Below are 25,501 nucleotides of genomic sequence, written 5' to 3'. Positions count from 1 at the left end.
TTAGCTTATTTTATGCACCAATAACTCTAATTGCAGTCTCTGTCTTTGACTGGAAAGAGTTAAGGGCTCTCCCACCAACATAACTGAAAAAACCTTGACAAAAATCATGTTCAGTCCATGAAGTGTGTTTTCTCCTCGTTTAATAAAAAACTTAGAGGTCAATGCCTTTCTCCAGGTCTCCTCCCCCAAAAATGACTTTCCATTCATACTTATAGGTCTGGGACCTAACCTGTTTTCATACAAAGTATTCCTAGAAGGGATCTTGAACAGTAAAGTGCTTCTATCTTCACTTGCCAGTTCATCTGGCCACTTCTGAGGAAAAAAATACCTCAGAGCACAGCCATTCATTCTTAAAGTCACTATTACACAATAACAAATGTTTTACATTGTCTATCCCATTGCTATTCTAGTACACTTACTCTCATTTAGAATTTATTAGCCCTTTTAAAAATCAAGATGACCTTTTCCTAGATTTCTAGGTAACTCATCACCTCCTTTGCCAGCTCTACAAGCACAGCCAAGTGGAAGGAGCAGTGAATGGATTTGAGGAGACAGGGATTCCTCAGATCCCGTCTCCTGTGATCGCCACTAACTAACTAGGCAGTCCCCTCTCCTTTCTTCGAGATGAGAGAGTCAGATTCCATCATCTTTCTCTCTGAACCATGGTCCAATGTTTATCATTTTCTTTTTGTATAATTCTTCTGATGCCAAGGTAGTTGGTTGATCTAGCTTTGTTTTCCAATAAGACACCAATTAGTGGGAATGCTGCAACTCTTCAAGTAACATTGGTCGCCACGTTCCACATTGTCTGTGACAAAGGCCCCAGACACAGAATGCGAAGTTGAATCATATGAGTGCATGTGGACCCTATAGGTGGTGTGTAGGCAACTGATGCTTTGTAAGGCAGATTAGGTCACAGTACAAAAGGATTAATTGAATCATAAGCTATGTATTTATCTCTAATTAAGGTCATGTGTCTTTATTTGCTGAAGTAAAATTAGGTAAAAAGTTTCTGGGCTTTTTTAATGGTAAAGTGTTAGTGTTAGGACCACACTTGTATCTGATGCCATGTATTGGGAAGACAACCATCCTTTAGTTCTCAGCAGGTACACAAAATAAAGGTCCACTCAGAGTTTCCTAATGAATATGGGTATAACTTTGCATGGGCTGAGCTGAGGATGTGCCAGGCAAAACATTCTAAATTTAAAAGGATATATGGACCTAAGCAGAGTTTTATTTTTAGAATAATTTTAGAGTACTTCTCATAGTTTTAATTTATTCCTTGAGTCAAGATCAGCAGGACCTACTAGGAAACACCTTGTTGACTGCTATATAAAATTAAAGTTAGTAAAAACTGTATTCTATAATGATAATGACAGTAAGGATATTGTGAGAATAAATATTTTTTTAGGACTGCAACAGGAAGTGTAAGACTGGGGATGTCAACAGGGCCCAATTAATGAAGCTTTCAGCCCTGGCTGGTGTGGGTCAGTGGTTTGAGTGCTGGCTTGTGAACCAAAGGGTTGCTGCTTTGGTTCCCAGTCAGGGCACATGCCTGTTGCAGGTCAGGTCCCCAGTAGGGGGTGTTCAAGAGGCAACCACTCATGGATGTTTCTCTGTCTCTAAGAGTAAATAAATAAAATCTTTAAAAAAATGAAGCCTTTCATGTGTGCCCTTGATTTTATAGGTACCCTGGCACATGCACAGAATTTGGGAACCATGGTCTAGATCAGTGTCCAATCTTTTTCATCACAGGGCACACATTAAGTAACTACTCAAATTCTGCAGCACAAAAACACGATGTATTTTTCCAATCTGACCAAAAAAAGATATAATTTTGATTCATTCACACCAGATGGCTATTGTTGTGTTGATTGTCATTTTTTATTTGATAGTCTTAAGGGAAAAGAGGTCAGTGCCCCTGACTGGTTAGGTATTCATGTTTTAAAAATTCTTGCAGCACACCAGTTGAAAATCATTGGTCTAGATGCAGAGCCTTAAAGTTCTTTCTCATATGAGGCCTGCTTTCTTCCATGATCCCATGTTGATTTCTTTTTCCTGATCCTATACAGCTGCTCTAATCTTGTAGAGATCTTTTTCTGTTTTGTGAAATGTCTATGTCTATGCCTATTGTTTTAAGAAATCCTAAAAATCTTCTGATATTGAAGATCCCCGTGTTGACTATCTTACACCTATCATCTTACACCTTAATGCACGTCCCCATGAACACTAGGATGAAGGCTGTGCTGGTGAGAAATGGGGGAAGCCGAGCCTTGAGAAAGCATGCCGGGTACTGACACAGTGGGAAGACAAGACAGCCCCTGCTTCTCTTTGCATTATTTAGCTTCTTAAAAGAGAATAAAAACAAACAACAAACTTGACTAATCCTATCTGTAAATATACATACAATTTTAGGAACCCCCAAATAAGCAGAAGTGAAACCACTCTCTTAGGAAGAGAGAAAAGTCCTGTTCTTTTTCTCTTATTAGATTTTCATCCAGATAAGCTGGAAAATCCATGGTTACAGATGTGTCTCTGGATCATCATTGTCATTTGTCTTGCAGAAGCACCCACAAATCTCTATTTTTGCTGTTTTAGATATTTGTTTCACCATGAACAAATTCTTAAATTCTCAGTCAGTTTGTTGAGTAAATGGCATAGTATTTGCAGTATCTGCAGTATCTGAATCTGGGCTTTGTCAGTTGATTTCTTCATTTCAATTCCCATTAAAAATTACAATAAAACAACTCTTTTACCTATCTCATAGGAGGAATGAAGTACATGAGAGTACTTTATAAAATACTCTAAAAATGGTAAAGCACTTTAAACATGTAAATTACATATTTCACAATATAATTAATGTTTGTGAGTTATTTTTTCTTAGGTCTAATCTTGCTGAGCAACTTATAAATACCTCTGGGTACAACCCAATCCTTTTACCCCAGTGGTTTTTGTATCAGTTGTTCATTAGCCCCATTTGACAAACTTTTTAAAGACATACTCTCCCAAGATGTGACCCATCCCAGATATCCTGACTCAGAATCTCCAAGGATGGGCTCAGGAATAGGGGCTCCCAAGTGACTCAGGTTATCGGTCAGATCGGGGGACTATTGTTACATGACGTTGGACATCCTCTACCCCAGTGATACCCAGTACCTGTGCATAGAAGGAACTTATAATATCTCTGATAATGGAGAAAGATTAAAAGACAAATGTATCTGCAAGAAGGAAGGTCTTGAAAAGTCACATTAATTTATAAATAACAATGGGATATTTTGGTTAGAATAGGTCTTAATAGGGGAATGACTTCCAGAAACCAACCTTGAAGCTAAAATTAATCATCTGGTCTTGAATACTGACTTCAAATAGGAAGTACAAGTGCAGAAGAAAAGGAAAAAAATTTCAAAATCTAACCTAGGATTCTAGGATTGAGCCTGCTGCCATTGTGTCCTTCCTACTTCCTTTTCTCTTCTTTTCTCTCTGGATATACAATACTCACTCTCTCTCTCTCTCTCTCTCACACACACACACACACACACGCAGAACTGCATTAGTATCACTTTCCTATAATATATTGCTAAGTAAGTTTGCTCATCAGATTCAAGTTCTTAATCATTTGGGCACCTGCTAATTTCAAAGCCTCATTTTACGTGGAAAAACAAGTCCCTGCACTCTTGCTTAGATGACAGAAATAAGATAAGTATAGCTGTCACTATAATACAAGTGAAGGAAGGTAACACTCACCAGTTAAAAGACCCCTCTGACCTCTCTCCTCTTAAGTATTTCCCTTGTAACCAGACTCACATGCAATCAAAATCAGAAGCCAGAGGGATAAAATTAATTAGTTAATTTACACGTTAGGGTTAAAGTGAATAAAGGTTTGAGAATGGTTAACAAATCAAGATGCAAATAGATGAAAAGAAACTGTTCAAGTCAGTCTATGAATGACAAGCATTCTTCAAGGGGTTCCTTTACATGAAGAGGCCCTGGAATACCATAGCAATTAATCAAGGAGACGTAATACAAGTCTCTGCTACAAGCATATGCTATGAGCCAAAATGGTAAGGGAGTCTTGAAGAAAGACCAAGAAAGGTCTTGGAGGAATTGATATTTGCAGTGGACTTTGAAGAATGGGAAAAACATATAATAAGCAGAGATGGTGAGGAGGACAGTCCAGTGGCAGCTTGAATTTTATCTGGGAGAAAACATGTCCTGCTAGTCTATGGCAGTTCGGTAGCTAAGACACTTGAGTGTTCCCCGACCCACTGGCAGTGCCCTTCTCAGAAAATAAAACGGGGCTTTCTCAGCTCCTGACAGCTGCAGCTGCACGCCAAGCACCGGCATGACCCCGCAGATGCCGCAGCCCTGAGCAGGCAGCAGCTTCGCCTGGGGAGGAGGTGGGCGGGAAACTGAGACAATTGCTCTCCTTGTCTATCTGTAATCACTGAAGAATAATTTCCAAATCCCAAACTCCAGATCCCAAACACATGGCTAATGTGAAGGTATCCTCTTTCAAGTAGTTTGGCATATGGCCACTACCCATTCCTACCAACTCTGAGAAGAGAGATGAGAGAAAAGGAGGAAGAGTTGAGGAAGAAAAGAAAGAGAAAAAAAGAAACTATTTGTCCCTCATAAATAGTTTCAGAAAATTTATACAGATGAATTTTAGGGGGAAAAATAGTAAAGCTAGGAGGGGCTGGTCCAGGAGATCTTGGAATATGTTAAGCGTGTAGTAATAAAACTAGTTATCAGTTCCTTGAACGTGTACCATGAGCACTGGGTTCATATCTCTAAATCCTTACCATGACCCTATACTCTCATCTCCATTTTATAGATAAGGATGCTAAGGCTTTTGAGGATAAACAACTTACAAGCTTTTAAGTGGCTGAGCCAGACTAAACCAGGTTATGGACTCCAGAACCCACACTCCTTACGCTCATGTTAAAGCACTTAAGTTACAGTGGTGGGCTGCTACCTGGTTACATTTGTTTGAGTTCAGGTAACAAAGTCAGGCCTTCTTATTCTTCCTCATCTTCTGAATTGATTCTGAATTGATACATACTGCATTAACTCCTCCTTTTCAATGCTAATGCTAATACAGTACCTCCTTCCTTGTTAACAACTTTAAAACAATATTTATCTTTATGGCTCCAGAAGGACCCAACCCCACATCCCATCTCTATATTGTTACTGTCAATTCTCATTTTTTTTCTTCTTGCTGCAAGACATAAACCAATATCGGCCCACTTTGGGTCTCTGTACCTTCACTCCCAGCTCCAGAGCCCACAGATTGCTGGGAAGAACAGTCCTGGAAACTAAACTGCACATAGCTCCTGGTATAATACTAAAACTGCCATGGTCTGGAGAAGCCTGGGTCTGTTCGGAGCATGAGTAATTGATAACAAAGGCAAGTTCTCTCTAGTTGGCTTTCCAAGACACCCAGGTGGTTTCCATTTAAGCTTTAAACACACAATACATATTTTATTTACTTTGCAGTTTGTCAGAATCTAACTGTAGACAAAAAATAAAACCACTGACATGATTTTTACCACAAAGTACATAAGCACCAGGCAAAAATAATTCAGTTCATCCAGTGTTAGAAATGAGGAGACACTAGAAATCAGTTTGGCCCCATTTTCATTTGCTAGTAATGCAAACTGAGGCCACAACAGTTGGCGTGACTCGCATGAGGACCTCCCTGAGCCATGTGCAGGAGGGCAACACACACGGCTTTGGTAGGGTGCACACTTACTCCTCTGTGCAGTGGCTACTTGGGTTCAGTTTTGAGGTTTTTGATTGCTATTCTTTTTTTTAAAGATTTTCTTTAATTATTTTTAGAGAGAAGACAAGGGAGGGAGAAGGAGAGGAAGGGAAACATCCATGTGAGATGAACACATCAATTTGCTGCTCCTCACATGTGCCCCAACTGGGGACCAGCCCACGACCCAGGCATGTGCCCTGACTGGGAGTCAGACCAGTGACTTTCTGTTCTGTGGGATGACACCCAACCAACAAAGCCACATTGGTCAGGGCTTGACCGCTATTTTTAAGTGGCTCATTTCTGAAACGACAGCAGTAGAGAAAATTTTAAGGTACGTCTGCAGGTAAGAGTAAGGCCAACTTGAATCTAAGAGTGAGGAAGTTGCCCAAATGAAACGAGTGTTTCAAATGTACATAATGGACTTGAACATGCTGCCTCCAAATATGCTGCTTTGGCATATTGATTATTTTGATCTGAAGGCACTTGAGAAGAGCAGATGCAGAAAGAGATCTTTGACCTGTGCCCTTCTACCTAAAACTAGGTAAAAAAAATTCCTGTGAGAAAGATGCCCTCCCTGTACCAGGAAGAGAACATTCTTCTCAGAGACTGGGAGCTGACAACAAAATGAGCCCTTTCGAACAAAGCTACTAAAATAATAACCCTGATTTCCATTAGTTTCTCTCATGTATTTTCTAGTCGCTGTCCCACAGTTTACTGCCCTGACCTGCTTTGTCTTGTCACACCTCCAAAATGTATTTTTCTTTGTTATTCTTATATGTAGAAAGGCATATAAGCTTCTGGGCCTAAAGTCTTCTTTGGGTCTTCATTTTCCTTCTGAAGACTACTGTCTACATATAGACATTAAATAAATTTAGATTTTTCCCTCTATGAATCTGTCTTATATCAGTTTAATTTTTAGGCCACCGACACAACCTATGAGAGGAAAAGGACAGACTAAAGTTTGCACCATAAGCTGTTCTTCCATCATGATCATTCCTGCGAGAAATTGATGCATGACCCAGCTCTCCCACCCTCTTCTCAATACTCCCAAATTCCTGGGAGATCCTTCACTCTTATCCCCATCAACCACATACAGACACAAGCCTTCTAAGCAGAAGGCCAAAACTGCACACCATGTGGAACGATACACCTTCCTAGTGTTCTGTGAGTGGCAACTCTATAAAGTTTTTCCTCATCTCCTTCTCCTTTAAAACACATCTCCTTTAAACACCATGGCTCTCAAAACTCACATTTCTGACAAAGTATAAGGTCAAGACTGTTTTAGAATAAGAGGACTTTTTAAAAATAATCAACTAGTACCATGGCTTTATGAAAGAAAATATTATTTTAATACCTCCTTTAATAATATTTTATTATTTTAATATTTAAATATTAATATATTTTCTTAGCTTTCAATTAACATTTGAATATTAATTGATACACATTATTAACACATTTAATATTAACAATACAGAAGTATTATTTTAATATAGAAGGACATAATCTCCAAATAAATTTCTTAAGCAAGGACAGTTGGAAATCTTAAATCACACACACACTCACATACACACACCACCTTCTTATTTTGATCACTTCACTATGGACTAGTAGCAGTCAACAGACTGACATTTGAAAAACACGAAAAACACAGCTATAAGCAATGGAAGCCATTAATGTTCTAAGAAGAGAAATAACAAGAATAGATCTGTTAAAGGAAGATATGTCTGATGGCAAAGACAATGGACTGAGGGGTGAAAGAATAAGCTGATAACTAACCCCCGTGTGCTGCAGATAAAACAAACCATATTCTCTTGCTCCTTAAAGATGAAAAACAACCCAATTTTTCTTGGGTGTATATTATATATGAGTATGCCTAATTAATAGCTGAGAATGGAAATTCAGTACTACAGATCATATCGGGTGATGAAAAAACATGAAAAGCAACTAGAGATAAGCACAGATAAGTTGAGGAAATGGGAGAGAGGATGGAGAGGACTGGGAAGTATGGGAGTATTACAACAGTGACTGGAGAGCCCTTTGCTAAACCAGTTTCCTCTTCTTCCTGGACACACAACTCAGTTACATTCCCAGAGTCCCTTGCAATTAGGTGTGCTATGTGACACAACAGAACTCAAGTAGAAGCAACAGTGGGTACTTCTGGGTAAGAACGCCCCTTCCCACCCTCTTTCCTCATCTGCCAGCTGAATGCAGAGGACTCTAAAGCCCTAGAGATCCACAGAGATATAAGACAAAAAGAACTGAATCTCTGAATGAATGCATGGGAGGCTTCCCTACCTACCAGTTACTCCTGTTTATTCCCTAAACAGGAGTAACTGTTACATAAATGAGATAATACATTTGCTAGTGCGAAGTCCCTCTCATGTTTGAGTTTGGTTGTTACACCAGCCAGCATTACCCTAAAAATAATGTATCCATTTCTCATGCTTAACTTTCAAAGATAAATAACAGCTTTATTGAGATATAATTTATATAACTTTAAAATTTGATGGTTTTTAGCTCATCAAATGCATAGAGCTGTGCTAGTTTCAGAACATTTTAACCACTCTATAATGAAACTCTGTATACACTAGCACTCTCTTCTCATTGCCCTCCGACACTTCCAGTCCTAGACAACCACTCATCTTTCTGTCTCTATAGATTTGCCTCTTCTGGACATTTTCTGTAGATGGAATATTACAATATATTGTCCTCTGTGATTAGCTGCTTTTCTTTAGCACAATGTTTTCAAGGTTCATCAATGTAGCATCCATTAGTATTTCATTTCTTTTTATTGCCAAAAAACATTCCATTGTATGGCTAGACTATATTGTACTTGTGTATCATTAGTTTGTGACTCATGACCAAGCTCTTCTTATTTTTTCTGTAAGTTTTTAAAAATATTGTACCACCATACTGAAGAGAAGATTCATTTATCTAGAGGATGCACACACACACTCAAAGTCTTACAAATTAAAACCATCAAGATTTTACCAAAAAGTAGTTTATTTGACTTAAAATCATTCATAAGATTTGAAACTCTTGTTTGAGTAATAACAAAGTCCCCAAGAGTGAAAAAAAAAAGAGGAACGCACATGGTTTTATACCTTTTAATTCAAGAATTGTAAAGAAAAATAATGTATTGCAGCCAGTCTGGCTCTGCCTCCATGAGAATGTACTTTGGGGAGGAACCCAAGGAACCAAACCTAATATCAACACAAAGTAATTAAGTAAAAATTAGGTATTGCTGGGTCAGGAGAAAAAGCTCATTAAAGAAGTCAAGTCTCAGTGTTTTTCTAAAGATAAATCCCAGCTAGTCTAAAAATCATTAGATCTTAATGACAGGATCGATTTGTTGGTGGTGTTTACAAATGAAATAGTAACATATTTCTGTGGCCTGTAAGTTTAGAATTGTGATTGCTTTTCCATGTTAGAGAAGTTAAATTTCCGAGATTTACAAGAGAGGAGAAAAATGCTGAAAGACAGAAAAATGCTGCTTCTGTGTTCGCTCTCTTTAGGTCATCAGGAGGACATTCACAAAGAAAGGATTGACTCTGTATGTACTGCATTCATGTGATAGGCACTTACCAAGCACCCTTTGTTTCCCAAGCATGACGGTGGGGCTGGAATATAGAGATATAGGCATGGACCATAGTAAGACCTATAGGAGAGTCATGGATAAAGGGGAAACTGGAAGAGAATGACTAATTCTGACTGAGCCCCTTGTATTGATGGAAAATACATTGTGTTGGGTTTTTAGGGATGAGTGTGTTTGCCAGGTGAGGAAAGCAAGGGAATTTTAGGTATTAAGAATGGGAAGCACAGGACTTGGAGTCATGAAAGGGCACAGCAGGTTTAGGAAACAGGGTTACGTAAAGCAAAATTAAAGGGAATGCAGAAGAAGGCTGAACACTAGTTCGGTTCAACCTTTAAAGGGACTTGTGTGGCAAACTTCTAAGTTTATATTTTGTTCTTTAGCCAGCAGAGGATTAGCATTCTTTTTTTTTTAAGCAGTTGCATGGCTAAACTATTTTAAAATTTTTTACTATGACAAATATACACACAAAATAATAATAGGAAGTTACCATATACATATTGGCCACTTAACAATTGTTAAGACTTTTTTACTTTTGCTTTATTTATTTTTTTAAGATTTTATTTATTTATCTTTAGAGGGGAAGGGAAGAAGAAAGGGAGAGAAATATCAATGTATGGTTGCTCCTCATGCATCCCCTTCTGGGAACTGACCTGCAACCCAGGCACGTGCCCTGACTGGGAATCGAACCGTGGTTGTTCGGTTCACAGGCCAGCACTCAATCCACTGAGCTACACCAGCCAGGGCAAGAAAGTAGATCTTAAATATCCTCCTCATGAAAAAAAATTTTTATTTATCTGATGTGATAGAGATGTTTAATTAACACTACTGTGGTAATCATTTCAAAAGACTTAAGTCTATCAAATCACTACACTGTACAATATTTGTATGTAACATAAATATACATCAACTACATTTCAATTATCTGAAAAAAATAGTTAACTAAACACATTACAGGTAATGCAAATGGTGCTGCTTACAAAAACAAAACTTGAAAGAGTTACAGGTCACAAGGCAAAGCCTTTGGTCTTTCATCATGATGGTATTTTCCCATTTCCTTTCTTCAAATAACATTTTTTCTATCTGATAGACTACTATCTCTTCTGTTCTGAATTTTTAAAATATCTGGTGGGGTTCTTGTTAGTAAGGTAGGAAAGTTTTTATAATCATATTCCTTCCTTTCAAATTGACAGCATCAATTATCATTAATAGCTACCTTTCAGTGGCTTAAAAGTGAAAGGTTCATATATGTTTTATTGACACATATTTTAAAAATCCTTCCTCTCCTCACTTACTAATTAGAAAATCTGATTCAAACTGCTTTAGTGCAAATTGGGCATTTGTTGATTGACACAAGTGAAAATTCAGGAATGGAACTGCCTTAAGACGTATCCTGCAGCAGGGACTCAAACCACACAATCAGGGCACCACGATTTAGCAAAGGATTCTCCTTTCTACGTAGGGACTTCCTACTCAAGGCTCTCTATTTAGAAACTGTGGCCTCAGGTTCCCATCTTCCTGGGTTCAAGTTCAAAAGAACAGAGAGAGTACCCCATTCCAGTAAAACTCTCACATAATTTGCAGAATTCTTAGATATTTCAACCATCTTTGATCCAATCACTGTGGGAATTTTATTTGTATAAGCTTCATCATTTCATTGTGATTGGCCAGGTCTGTGCCACATACTCTGTGCCATACAGACGAATGGCTAGTTCCTAAAGGACATTTTGGATACTTATACTAGAAAAAAAGTAAATGCATTCTAGGATGGCAAAAAAAAATGCTTCTACAGTTATCCTGTTGTCATTTTCCTCCCCATCTTACAGATGAAAAACCAAAATCCACCAAGTGATGTGGTTAAGGCTGAAACTCAGGTCTCCTCTCAGCTTGGAGTTATTTCACTCCATTAGATTATGTTACGTACTAGGATAAATATTCATTAGTCTGAAAATGAATGAAAGAACTCTTCCCCCCAAAAATGTGTACTTTTTCTTGCTAGATAAAATAAAAGATTTTGGAGGCAAGATATAGAAGTTTTTATTTTTCCAATTATCAGTTGTTATTCCAACTATCTCTGAAATCAAAATGATGAAGGAATACAAATCAGCTCCTAATAAAGTTGATGGCCCTAAGGGACAATAAATGCTCATTATGCACTTCAATCTTAAAAAGGTCCCATGATTCAAACAACAAAATAGCTCACTGAGTGTGCTAAGGTGGCCTATTTAGCATTACAATAATCACCTTAATGCTCATCTAAATAGTTTACATAGCTTCTGGTTTAAGTTCCAATATATTCTAGCTGAATGATTAATTTACCCCAATAAAAGGAAGATATTAAAACAGACATACCTTTTATTCAGTATAATGACCTGGCCTGGGTTGAATATAACTCCTGCTATAAATCCTAGAATAATTTACCTGAAATAAAATTTGCTTTGACATAAAAGTGGACTTATTAATAGAAATAGGATCAATATTTAAAATCCAGCCTATTCTATTTTAATACCTCCCACTCTTTGATTTTTGCTAGAAGTGCAACATGGTAGAACCAATGACTTTTTCTTGAAAAGCTAAACTTTAAGTTGTACAAGGGCAAAGACCTATTGTACCCACTACCTGGCATCTACAAAGAGAAAAGCACAGAGAAGATTAAAATAAAGTGTGCTGAATAAATAAGCAAGTAAATGATTTAACTTCCGCTCTTGGATTCCACTGTGACATACTTTGTTTTCTAGAACTCTAAGCCCAAATCTCAAAAAGTTATTCCCACTGTCACCCCCAATTTTAGAAATTACTTCCCTTCTCAGAGCTATATTGTATTTTCTGCCCATGTTCCTTTCACTTAGAATTTATTGCCTCATCATTTTCATGTACCTTATAGTCCTCAATTAAACTAAGTTTCTTGATGTCTGAAACATAAGTTTATCCTTTTTATACTCCCTATGACTTAATATAGTCTTCAAATGCTTAAGAATAAATTTTTACTTGTTTCTGATCACAGGGACAGTTTTCAGAGAGACAGACTAAAGAGAAATACAGTATGATGTTTAAAACAAAAAAAAATAAACAAAAGCTAGGCCACAGAAAATAAGAGTCCATAAACAGAAGGAAGGGATAAATTCTTTTAGGGTTAATTAGACAATTATACTTAGACAATAAGTTGGTTTCAAGCTTTCCAGCACATAAAAAGAAAGACACCCAAATTACATGTCAGAAAATTATGCATTGGCACACACATTGTTTCCTCTAAAATTAAACCCAAGTAGAAGTTTACCAGGGGCTATTGTAGTAGAAAATAAATGGGCATTGGAATCAGTTGGTGCTGGTTTTATAATCCAGGGCATGTAAAAACTCCAGCCCTCAGTGTCTTCATCTGGAAAATGAGGACTTTGATAACTACAAACCCCTCAAGGTCACTGTAAGGAGTATTATTATTAAGCTAGTCAAATCATCATTATCATCATCATCATCTCAATAGTATTGCATGCATACTATAACTGTGCTGAAATCTCTATGTGTAATAGTCATTTCCCTGTCATTCCCTCTTATGAGGGAGGCAACCGATGTAGTGGATGAAATAACTGGCCTAAGGTTCCATGGCTGGCCAACTGTGTGACTGTCAGTGGGCACTGGATCAAAGTTTATTCCCTTTTCCTTGCACCATCACATTTTTACAAAAAGAATAATCAGTGTAGCATGATTTCTTACATGCATCATTTCATCAGGGCTATCGGGCATCCTTGGACCATATTTGGACCAATATAAAGAGTACATGGCAGATGACACAGAAATCTCAAGTATCTCAAGAATTATACAAAATGCTTTCTGTGTGTTTTATTGGCATGTTTGTATGCATTAGTTTAGATCAGTCAGGTTAAACCACAGCTTTCTCAGACTCAGCCTCACTAAATTTTCCCTGGTTACTGAGCACAGTAACATATTGTCTCCAGCTTCATCCCATCACTCTCTGCCTCCAAGATCTTAGTACCAGGAGAGGTGGAAGTCAAAAAAGCGTTTATCACTTAGTGAGCTATAGGAGAGTCAACGGACTGAGACCAAAGAGACATCAGTTCAAGTTCAGGCATGCTACTCCTGAGGGATAAGACCTTGAGAAGGTCATTCTAAACTGACTGTCTCTATTGATAGAGTGAGTGAGTAAGATGGAGAAGCTTAGTAATCATCTGATTGCTTCCTTAGGGACCTCTCTCAGGGACTCGGGGACTGCTACTCCAGCATAAGCAGGAGATTAGGATGTCCTTAACTACTAGCTTAATCCTGAGTGGCTCCAGTTTTATTGGCTTTTATTTACTGGGTGTTGACTTCAATTTCGTTTAAAAGGGGCTTCTGACCCAATGAACTAGATGATTGATAATGGTCCTGGTTCAATAATCTCTGAATGCACATCCATTCTTGGCTGTACTGACTGCACTGTGTGGGATCTCTGCTGTTACAACTTGCCACTAGTAGTAGGTCTACTAATAGAAGAGTTAAGATAGAGACTTTCTCTTTGCTAACTTCTGACAAGAAGTAAAATACTTCAAATGATATTCTTTCTCTAAAATTAGCAATGAGATGGCCAAAGAAGACAGTGCTTGCGAGAGCAGATAAATTGGAAAATTATCTACTTCTTCCAACAAATTAGCTGGATGAAAAAAGAACCCTTTCTCCCCTTTAGCATTGTGCAGAGGAAGTAAACAAAACATTCCATTTGATGTGATTCATAATTTCCCAGATGCTAAGCCAGTGAGCCCACTGGAGAGCTCTAAATCACTAGGACTTTCCCAAAGCATCCTCAGGGCACAGAGTCATCTCTTATGGAAAAGTCAGGGACAAAGTGAACTTCCCACCAGGCTCACAGTCAGGAGATATGGTCATGGTCTCCTCTGCTTGTCATTGTTTGGAATTGGGCAAGTCACTTTCTTCTCTGGTCTTGATTTCTGAAATGAGTTGTAGCCCCTTCTTGCTACTATGAACATAGCGTGTTCCTCCAAATAATCTAGGAGTCAGCCTAATGGGTAGCCCTAAATCCTCAGGATTATGTCACACTTCTCAATATTGAAGTGGAAATACCTCAAGCCCAACCCTGTAGACCAGCAATTTTCAACCGGTGTGCCACAAGAATTTTTAACACATACAATATTTGACTATTTAATCAGGGGCACTGACCTTTTTTCCCTTAGATTGTCAAATAAAAAATGACAATAGCCAACACAACACTAGCTGTCTGGTGCAAACGCCCTATCTTGGAACCGTAAGTATATAGGTCATATAATAAAGTCACACTTTATTAGTCATATCATGTAATAAGGTTATGTCTCATTGTGTAATTTTTGGTACCAGAAATCTTTATATACAAGAATAGACACCTCATTTTTTTTAAGTCACTTTGGAGCAAAATGGGTGGGTAATTACTATTACTGTTTTTGTAAATAAATCAAAATTATATCTATTTTTGTCAGATTGGCAAAAAATGTAATATAGTTTTTGATATGCCACAGAATTTTAGTAATTAGTTTGTGTGCAATGAGGTATACAAGGTTGAAAATCACTGTTGTAGACCTTGATATACCCACTGACCCTCCCTTCAGTGCCTTCAAGGTTCACTGGGTGGGTTATAGTCCTCTTAGGCATATTCTGTTCAGATGATTCATTTACACTGAATTCTTGAGGCTGTGTTTTCCCTTTCATGGTTGAGTTTTATTTTGCTCTGTACTTCATGCTAATATTTCAGGACATGTTTTCTTTTTTCCAATTTCCCCTAAATATCACATATTAAGGAGTGGTGGACAATAAACATTAACAATAACAACAAATAGGGAATAATAAAAGAAGGGAATAATAAAAGAAGGGTTTCATTATGGCAAAGTAAGTTACTTAAAACTGAATTGTAAATATTTCTATTCTTAAAAATTGCAGATCATTATTTTCACAGAGATTTGCCAAATTCCTGTATTGCCCCTCAGCCCTTCACTCTGCTACAAATCCTTGCTGACTCTCATCCTTTCCAAGTCACCTCCTGGGTAATTCCTGAATATTTAAATTGTTTCCAACTTCATTTTATAGAGTAATTCATCTCTCTCTTCCTTTTCATAATGATTTTCCTTTGCCATGCCCTGAGGCTAGTTTTCCACAGCCAAAAAGGCCAAAGTATTTTTTCTAATTGCTTTGTTCTTTAGTTGATCTGTAAAATGGGAAAAACCATACTTTTGTGGGTTATTGTGAGGTTCCAATGAGATGACTGCTTTGTACCCCAAATAGTGCCTGGCACATTGTCATAGTAGGTGCTCAATTTAATGTTAGCTGTTATTCACTACTGGCATTTGCAGTACTAGATGATCTTTTAGGATTGTTTTGAGGATTGGAGACCAAGTGTGTAATGCAGGACCTGCCTCATTGAAGGAATATACAAGCATGTAAATGTGTTAATATTTACAGAGGGTTTACTTAATGCCAAGTTCTGTTCTCTTTATGCACATCTAATATTCATAGCAGCCAAGAGAGATAGGTGCTATTCTTATCCTCATTTGACAGATAAGGAAGCTGAAGCAAACAGAAGTTAAGTAACTTGCCTAAGGTCACACGGCTGCTTAGTGACATAACTCAGATTTAAACTAGGGCAATTAATTGGACTTGAGAGCCTGTGAATTTATCCATCAGTTTGTTCTGCCTTTTCATTTTTTTTAGCAGCATTCATAAATAAATGAAGACAGAAGTTTCATTCAATGCATGTTTTGGCTGTAGAAATTTGTATCAAGGACAAATTCTCTTCAGATACTTTTAGAAGCACCTTTCTGCAGTTCACTGGGTCTTTCAGGAATGTTATCAAGAAGTCTGGGTTTTTTTTTTTATTATTTACTGTAAAATTCATCTAATGTCTAAACAGAACAATGCTGCCCAATGCTAAATTATTAGATTTAACTGAAACAAGTATTGGACTTCAGAGTTCCCTCTATTTGTTTAGATGTATTTGCTACAAGGATGGCATTACTAATGGAAACCACAGAACCAAGTAAATCCAACAGCAAAATCATTCTGGTACTTATTTTATAGTTACACAATTGTTCCTGTCCTGCATTCTAAGTAAGCATTCATGATCAGCTGCCCGGGAAAAAGCTGAAGTTAAGATTATTTTTCTAAATTCAAACCAAACATTTTAGAGATCAACTTCAGGAAGAACTAACCCAGTGAAGGAAAAAAAGAGGATTTGGGCCTCCAAGCTCCCTGCTACAGATCTGCAATGAGAAGGCTTACTGCCCTGCTTGAAATGAAGGCCTTTTGTTGGGGAGTGTGTGTGAGTAGATACTTGGTTGCTTGCCAAGTCAGTACCCATTCCTTCTCTCCCCATTGGTAACATATTTCTTCTGTTCAACATAACCTGGACTTTTTTCCTCCACTCATTCATGTGTTTCAAGGAACACTGACCTTCCCCTCTCTGCCTCCAGCACGTGGATCCTGACTGTTCTGATTAAGTTAAGCCATCCCAGTCTTCTTGTTCTCCTGGTAAATCTTTGAGTTAGAAATAGACTCCTGAACTGAAATGTGAGATGTTTGTTTGGGGCTTCTGGGGAACTTATCTGGGTTCTAAACAGAGACACCCCAGAGACAGCTCCTTTCTGCCTCTGTTTTATTTTATTTGAAGGTAATGCCTGTACCGCTCATAGCCATTTTGCAATGCCGAGGATGGCAGAACAGAGAGAAGAAAGCCTGAGTCTTTGATGAAACTATGAAGTCATGTGCATCTGCTCCTAGAGCCTGTTTTTGGCACCCTCTGCTTTTCTACTGTGTAAGATAATAAATCTTATTGTTTAATGCAATTTGAGTCAGATTTTTATCTTGTTTGAAGCTCTGAGCATTCTGTCATAGCATGCATGCATGCATGCATGCACTTGTGCCAGTATGGGTATTAGGATGATAGGGTAAACCAGACTGCTTTTAGGGAAAGAAGGTAGCTCTAACATACGCCAGGATGAAACAAAAATTTAGGATCTGCCCAAACCTGAAACATGGCAAATCTGTCAGCTTGCTACCCCAAGTATGGTCCATGGACCAGCAGCACTAACTCCACCTATGAGCTTATTAGAAATGCAGAATCTCAAGCCCTACTTCTGACCAACTGCATCAGAACATGCATTTGAACAAGATTGGTAGATGTTTCCTGCACACATTAAAGTCAGAGAAGCATTTATCTATCATAGGATACTTGGGTACTGGGAAAAAAGCAGGAGAATGGGGCCCAGTAACATGGTTCTCCAGGGAACTCTTGAAGAATTTTCAAAACTCAGCTTTCTTTTCCTTTCCCTTGTCCCTAGCTTGGACAGAGGGCCTGGAAGTCATTTATATGTACTAGCCCCTCCCTAGCTCCTTTTTTCTAAAGATTATGCTCATGGATACTTTGAAGCCAAATTATAATGCCTGCATGGTAAGATTCTGGGCTATTCTCTGAAGCCCAGGCAACAAGGGATGACTCTCCTTGCTATGATGGCTGCTGTAGAAGGCTCTTATTAAACCAAGGGAACAACACATCTCAAAAATAACCATTACTTATGAATTCAAGTTGGGGCAAGAAAAGCCAAATTGGAAGAACATGCTAATACATAGCTGCCAGACTAACATACTGGACATAATAAGAGCTCAGGCAGAATCTGGTACATAATTTGTGGGGCTAGATGAAAATTAAGAATGCAGAGCCCCTTGTTCAAAAATTGTTAAGAATTTTAAGAAGGTAACAACAAACAACTAAAACAAATGCAGGGCCCTTCTAAGCCTTATGCAATTGCACAGGTTGCACACCCATGAAGCCAGCCCTGCTGTCAGGATAAAATGAGGAGGAAAGAAATGAATGCAGTTGTCCCTGCTTTCAAGAACTTTTTGAAATGAAGACAAATCATCATTGGAACAGGTCTATGATGGTTCATGGTAAATAAGACTCTATGATAAAACCATTCACACTAAAATAATTTTTCATTTCTTTAAACTTACTACATGCAAAGCACATAACTAGTTTCTTGGATACTACTACTAATAATAAAAACCATTCCCAAATCATCATGGGGCTCACACTCTAGTGGGCATACTAACATTAAAATAGGACTATAATCTGAGGCAGCAAATTATTTAATGGAAAAATCCAAAAAGTATTAAGAATTTGAATCCGAATCACAAATGCATTACATCTAACTGTCTTCTATAAATTAGTAAAGTTTCCTTCCTAACAAAAACCATTTCTGTATGGGCAAACATTTTTTAATTTTATTTTTATATTTATTTTTTATTTAAGCATAGTTGGTATATAATCTTATATTGGTTATATTAGTTTCAGGTGAATGCTGAATATAGTGATTCAGCATTTTTATACTGTACAATATGATCACCCCACTAATTCTAATAATCATCTGTTGCCATGTAAACCTACCACAATATTATTGACTATATTCCCCTTCCCCTTCTTACCCATCTCCTCACCCCCTCCCTTCTGGCAACCATACCTTTGGTCTCTGTTTCCATGAGTCTGTTTTTGTTGTTGTTGTTGTTTGCTTTGTTTTTAGATTTCACGTATCAGTGAAATGATAGGGCATTATCTTTCTCTGCCTGATTTACTTCTCATCATGTTATTCAAATGGCAAGATTTCATTCTATTTTATTGCTCTATTATGCATATGTGAGTGTGTGTGTGACCTGGAAGTCACACACACACACACCTATACATCTTTATATGGATAAAGAAGATTTTACATATATTTTTATAAAGATTTTATATATAAATATACATATTACATAAAAATAAGATTATTTATTATATATAATCTTTTAAAAATATATTTTATTGATTATGCTATTACAGATCTTTTTTATCCATTCATCTCCTGATGGACACCTAGGTTGCTCACATATCTTGGCTATTACCAATAAGGCTGTAAAAAACATAGAAGTACATATATATCTTGGCAAATTTGTGTTCTCATTTTCTTTAGATAGACAGAAGTGGAATTGCTGAGTCACGGTTTATCTATAGTTTTGGGGGAATGGACATACTGTTTTCCATAGGAGCTGTACTAGTTTGCAGTCCCACCAACAGTACACAATGGTTTCCTTTCCTCCACATCCGTTTTAAACGAGGTCAAGAAGTAGGCTGTTCTAGGTTTCTGGTTTTTGGATTTCTGAGTTTCTGGTTGTTGGATGAGGCACATAGTTTTTGTCCACACAGAAATGTTGTTTGGTGTGTGAGTCTACCTATTTTTCCCCTGCATGGGATCTTTCTGCTACTCTTCCTTTTCTTCACAACATCCCCCAGAAGCATCTATCCCAGTCCCATTTCCAGAGATGGGCTGACAAAATGAAGTGACCTGTTTTCCTAATATGTTTGGAGAATGCCTGGCAAGAGCTAAGAGACCCAAACATATGTAAAAGAGAATGGAGAAATCTGTATTTAATATCAGGCTCAAATTAGAAATAGAAAAAAAAGAGGCAGCCTATTTTAGACCTTCCAAAGTCCAGAAATAGTTAGCAATTTTCACATTTTCAAGCACCAAATCCAGTGAACCTTTTGTGAGGAGTCAGATCCAAGGCTGCATTTGGGCAGTTGATTGATTAGCAACATTGGCCATTAGCGTGGAGTGGGAAATTCGAAAGTCTTACGTCACAGCCATTTAAACAAAAATCTAAAGCTATTTCACTGATTCAGATGTAGAGTTTATTTTTGCCATCTGGACAAAAATCCCTAAATTATAATGACTACTTCCGATAACAGCACGTGTTGTGACACGGTTGCTGGACACTCGGCTACGTATATTCTTTACTTGACCCCACCTAACACCCTACCTTTCCCATGTGGGCAATTCATATTCACACGGCACGAAACCTACATGCTACTCCGTGTTGTGTGCCTACAATGCTCTTTATAAACACTGGAAACCTGAATGTTAAACTTGTAAATATCAACAAACTACTATAATTGTCATTGGTCAAGCACTGATTCAGAAAAAACATAATTTAAGCAGGCTCATATCTGCTTAGCTAACTGGAACCCACGTGATCAAAATCGGAAAAACCGATTTTCCTCGGTTTTTCTGAGGAAAACCTTTTCAAGTAGATCAAATAGTAAGCTTGGAAAAAACAGAGAAAGACGGTTTAAGGAATCTCCCGTTACTCCTCATTTTATCCACGAAGAACCCACTCACCCTTTAAAAAACACTTCCTGGGTGACGACTGGGAAGCAGGGAATCGGAAAGCGAACTCGCAGTTCCCAGCATTCCTAGTGGGCGGGGCTTCCCTTTGACCCCTCGCCTGCGTGCTACACTTCCGGGCTTTTGTTGCTAGCGAGAGGAAGATGGAGGCCGTGAGAGTGTTGGTTCCGGTAGCGTGGATAAAGAACTGGGAGAAATCAGGGAGAGGTGAATTTTTGGATTTATGTTGGATCCTCAGTGAAAATAAAAGCCATGACAGTTCGGCTTACAGAGATTTCCATCGAGCTCTCTATGAGTTATCATACCATGTCATAAAAGGAACTCTGAAACACGAACAGGCATCTAATGTTTTTAATGACATCAGTGAATTTCGTGACGATATGCCCTCCATTCTTGCTGATGTATTCTGCATATTAGATATTGAGACAAATTGTTTAGAAGAAAAAAGCAAGAGAGACTATTTTACGCAATTGGTATTGGCATGCTTGTGTTTAGTTTCGGACACGATTCTAAGGGAACGCCTGGATCCAGAAACATTGGAATCATTAGGGCTTATCAAACAATCACAGCAATTCAATCAAAGGTCAGTAAAAATCAAGACAAAACTTTTTTATAAGCAGCAAAAATTCAATTTGTTAAGAGAAGAAAATGAAGGTTATGCCAAGTTGATTGCTGAATTGGGGCAAGATATATCGGGAAATATTACCAGTGATTTAATCTTAGAAAATATAAAATCTTTAATAGGATGCTTTAATCTGGATCCCAATAGAGTTTTGGATGTCATTTTAGAAGTGTTTGAATGCAGGCCTGAACATGATGACTTTTTTATATCTTTATTAGACTCTTACATGAGTATGTGTGAACCGCAAACACTGTGTCATATTCTTGGGTTCAAATTCAACTTTTACCAGGAACCCAATAGAGAGACTCCTTCACCTTTATACAGAGTTGCAGCAGTGCTTCTACAAGTTAATCTTATTGATTTAGATGATCTTTATGTACATCTTCTTCCAGCTGATAACTGCATTATGGATGAACATAAACGAGAAGTTGTGGAAGCTAAGCAAATTGTTAGAAAACTTACAGTCGTTGCATTACCTTCTGAAAAAAATGATAAGCGAGAGAAAGAAACAGAAAAAGAGGAGGAAAAAGTGGAAAAGCCACCTGACAACCAAAAACTTGGTTTATTAGAAGCCTTATTAAAGATTGGCGATTGGCATCATGCACAGAACATTATGAATCAGATGCCTCCATACTATGCTGCTTCACACAAGCTAATTGCTCTTGCTATTTGCAGGCTTATTCACATAACTATTGAGCCTCTCTACAGAAAAGTTGGCATTCCTAAAGGTGCTAAAGGCTCACCTGTTAATGCTTTGCAAAACAAAAGAGCACCAAAACAAGCAGAGAGCTTTGAAGATTTGAGGAGAGATGTTTTCAATATGTTCTGTTACCTTGGTCCTCACCTTTCTCATGATCCCATTTTATTTGCAAAAGTGGTGCGCATAGGCAAATCATTTATGAAGGAGCTTCAGTGTGATGGACACAAACAAGAGGATAAAGAGAAAATGGAAGTTGTCCTTAGCTGTTTGCTTAGCATTACTGACCAGGTACTACTACCATCTCTTTCTCTGATGGATTGCAATGCTTGTATGTCTGAGGAACTATGGGGAATGTTTAAAACATTTCCGTATCAGCATAGATATCGCCTATATGGCCAGTGGAAAAATGAAACTTATAACAGTCACCCACTTTTAGTAAAAGTTAAAGCTCAAACAATAGACAGAGCCAAATATATTATGAAACGTCTAACCAAGGAAAATGTGAAGCCTTCTGGAAGACAAATTGGGAAGTTGAGCCACAGCAATCCAACCATTTTGTTTGATTATATCTTGTCACAAATACAAAAATATGATAACTTAATAACACCTGTAGTAGATTCACTGAAATACCTCACTTCATTGAATTATGATGTCTTGGCCTATTGCATCGTTGAAGCTTTAGCTAATCCAGAAAAGGAGAGAATGAAACATGATGACACAACCATCTCAAACTGGTTTCAGAGTCTGGCTAGTTTCTGTGGTGCAGTTTTTCGGAAATATCCCATTGATCTTGCTGGTCTTCTTCAATATGTGGCCAATCAGCTAAAGGCAGGCAAAAGTTTTGACCTGCTTATATTGAAAGAAGTGGTACAAAAAATGGCAGGAATAGAAATTACAGAGGAAATTACAATGGAGCAACTAGAGGCCATGACTGGTGGAGAGCAACTAAAAGCTGAGGGTGGCTATTTTGGCCAGATCAGAAACACTAAAAAATCCTCCCAGAGATTAAAGGACACATTATTGGACCATGATCTTGCTCTTCCCCTCTGTTTGATTATGGCTCAGCAGAGGAATGGGGTGATCTTTCAGGAAGGTGGAGAGAAACATTTAAAACTTGTGGGAAAGCTGTATGATCAGTGTCATGATACCCTGGTACAGTTTGGTGGATTTTTAGCATCAAATCTGAGCACAGAAGATTATATTAAACAAGTACCTTCAATTGATGTGCTCTGTAATGAATTTCATATACCCCATGATGCAGCATTCTTCCTGTCTAGGCCAATGTATGCACACCATATTTCATCCAAGTATGACAAACTTAAAAAATTAGAAAAAGGAAGTAAACAGCAACATAAAGTTCACAAGTACATTACAGCATGTAAAATGGTGATGGCCCCTGTCCATGAAGCAGTGGTCTCCTTACATGATTCGAAAGTCTGGGATGACATCAGCCCTCAATTCTATGCCACTTTCTGGTCATTGACAATGTATGACCTTGCAGTTCCACACATCAGCTATGAACGGGAAGTCAGTAAACTCAAAGTCCAGATGAAAGCAATTGATGACAATCAGGAAATGCCTCCAAATAAAAAAAAGAAAGAGAAGGAGCGCTGTACCGCCCTTCAGGACAAGCTTCTTGAAGAAGAAAAGAAACAGATGGAGCATGTACAGCGAGTTCTACAGAGACTGAAATTGGAAAAGGACAACTGGCTTTTAGCAAAATCTACCAAAAATGAGACCATCACAAAATTTCTACAGTTGTGTATATTTCCTCGATGCATATTTTCAGCAATTGATGCTATTTACTGTGCTCATTTTGTTGAATTGATACATCAACAAAAAACACCAAATTTTTCCACACTTCTTTGCTATGACCGAGTGTTCTCTGACATAATTTTCACAGTTGCAAGCTGTACTGAAAATGAAGCCAGTCGATATGGGAGATTTCTCTGCTGCATGTTAGAGACTGTAACCAGGTGGCACAGTAATAAAGCCACATATGAAAAGGAATGTGGAAATTATCCAGGATTCCTTACTATACTACGGGCAACTGGATTCAATGGTGGAAATAAAGCTGATCAATTAGATTATGAAAATTTTCGACATGTTGTACATAAATGGCATTACAAAATAACCAAGGCATCGGTACATTGCCTTGAAACAGGAGAGTACATTCACATCAGGAATATCTTGATTGTGCTAACAAAAATACTTCCTTGGTTCCCAAAAGTTTTGAATCTGAGTCAGGCTTTGGAAAGCAGAGTGCTTAAAATCTGCCAAGAAGAAAAAGAGAAGAGGCCTGATCTATATGCATTAGCTATGGGCTACTCTGGGCAGTTAAAAAGTAGAAAGTCATACATGATACCTGAAAATGAGTTTCATCATAAAGACCCTCCTCCAAGGAATGCAGCTGCCAGTACACAAAATGGGCCTGGTGGTGGGTCTTCTTCATTGTCCATAGGAAGTGCTTCTAAACATTATGACAGCACTGCTGAGGAGAATGATAAATCAAAGGAGCGATCCCAGTGTGGTGTGAAAGCTGTTAATAAAGCATCTTGTGCCATACTGAAAGGGAATCCAAGCAATGGAAACAGTGGCTCTAATAGCAACAAAACCGTTCAAGAAAATGACAAAGAAAAAGAGAAAGGAGAAAAGACTCCAGCTACTACTCCAGAGGCCAAGGTACTTGGTAAAGACGTTAAAGGAAAACCAAAGGAAGAGCGACCAAATAAAGATGAAAAAGCAAAAGAGATGAAGGAAAGAACACCTAAGTCCAACAAAGAGAAAGACAAATTCAAGAAGGAAGAAAAAGCTAAAGATGAGAAATTCAAGACCACTGCCCCCAATATAGAATTAAAATTGACTCAAAAAAGAGAAAGAGAGAAGGAGCCATCCAAAGAAAGAGATCTAGCAAAGGACATGAAGTCAAAGGAAAACGCCAAAGGAGGAGAAAAAACACCAGTTTCTGGGTCCTTGAAATCACCTGTTCCCCGATCAGATATTACTGAGTCTGAAAGGGAACAGAAACGCCGCAAAATTGATACTCACCCTTCTCCATCACATTCCTCAACAGTAAAGGACAGTCTCATTGAACTCAAGGAGTCTTCAGCAAAGCTCTACCTTAATCATATTCCTTCACCACTGACTAAAAGTAAGGACAGAGAAGTGGTCAAGAAAGATTTGGACAAGTCAAGGAAAAGATCTGGAGAAAGAGAAAGAAAAGATGAAAAGGACAGGAAAGAGCGGAAAAGGGATCACTCAAACAATGACTGTGAAGTGCTACTGAACTTAACCAAGAGGCGAAAAGAGGAAAATGGAACAATGGAGGTTTCAAAACACAAAAGTGAAAGTCCATGTGAGTCTCCTTGTCCAAATGAGAAAAATAAGGAAAAAAATAAGTCAAAATCTTCAAGCAAAGAAAAGGGCAGCGATTCATTTAAATCTGAAAAAATGGATAAGATCTCCTCCAATGGCAAAAAGGGTATGTACAGACCCTTAAGCTGAAGGTCTCCCAGAGGAAGATGCCAAAGCTCAATGCATCACTCTCAGAATGATATTTCCCATAAGGAAGAGCTTCTGGTGCTGTCCATTTACTGGGAATCTGCTTAAATCTGAAGATGAATATAAACCACCATCCTCT

General features: G+C 38.0%; 2 protein-coding genes across 4 annotated transcripts in view; one reads left to right on the top strand and one right to left on the bottom strand.

Moving 5' to 3' along the window:
- The window catches only part of SGIP1 (SH3GL interacting endocytic adaptor 1), a 197,344-nt gene that overhangs the window by 147,378 nt on the left and 24,465 nt on the right, over positions 1–25,501 (bottom strand). The gene's annotated exons all lie outside the window — the stretch shown is intronic.
- Positions 20,683–25,365, top strand: LOC119063518 (THO complex subunit 2-like). Its single transcript, XM_037164886.2, has one exon. The coding sequence runs from the start codon at positions 20,683–20,685 to the stop codon at positions 25,363–25,365; it is 4,683 nt and encodes a 1,560-aa protein (XP_037020781.2).

This window comes from Artibeus jamaicensis, unplaced genomic scaffold (genome assembly GCF_021234435.1).
Source record: "Artibeus jamaicensis isolate MK-2021 breed Jamaican fruit bat unplaced genomic scaffold, CSHL_Jam_final scaffold_1019, whole genome shotgun sequence".
NCBI classification, from domain to species: Eukaryota; Metazoa; Chordata; class Mammalia; order Chiroptera; family Phyllostomidae; genus Artibeus; species Artibeus jamaicensis.
The sequence above is the reverse complement of the archived record's forward strand: the minus strand, read 5'-3'. Positions and strand labels throughout refer to the sequence as shown.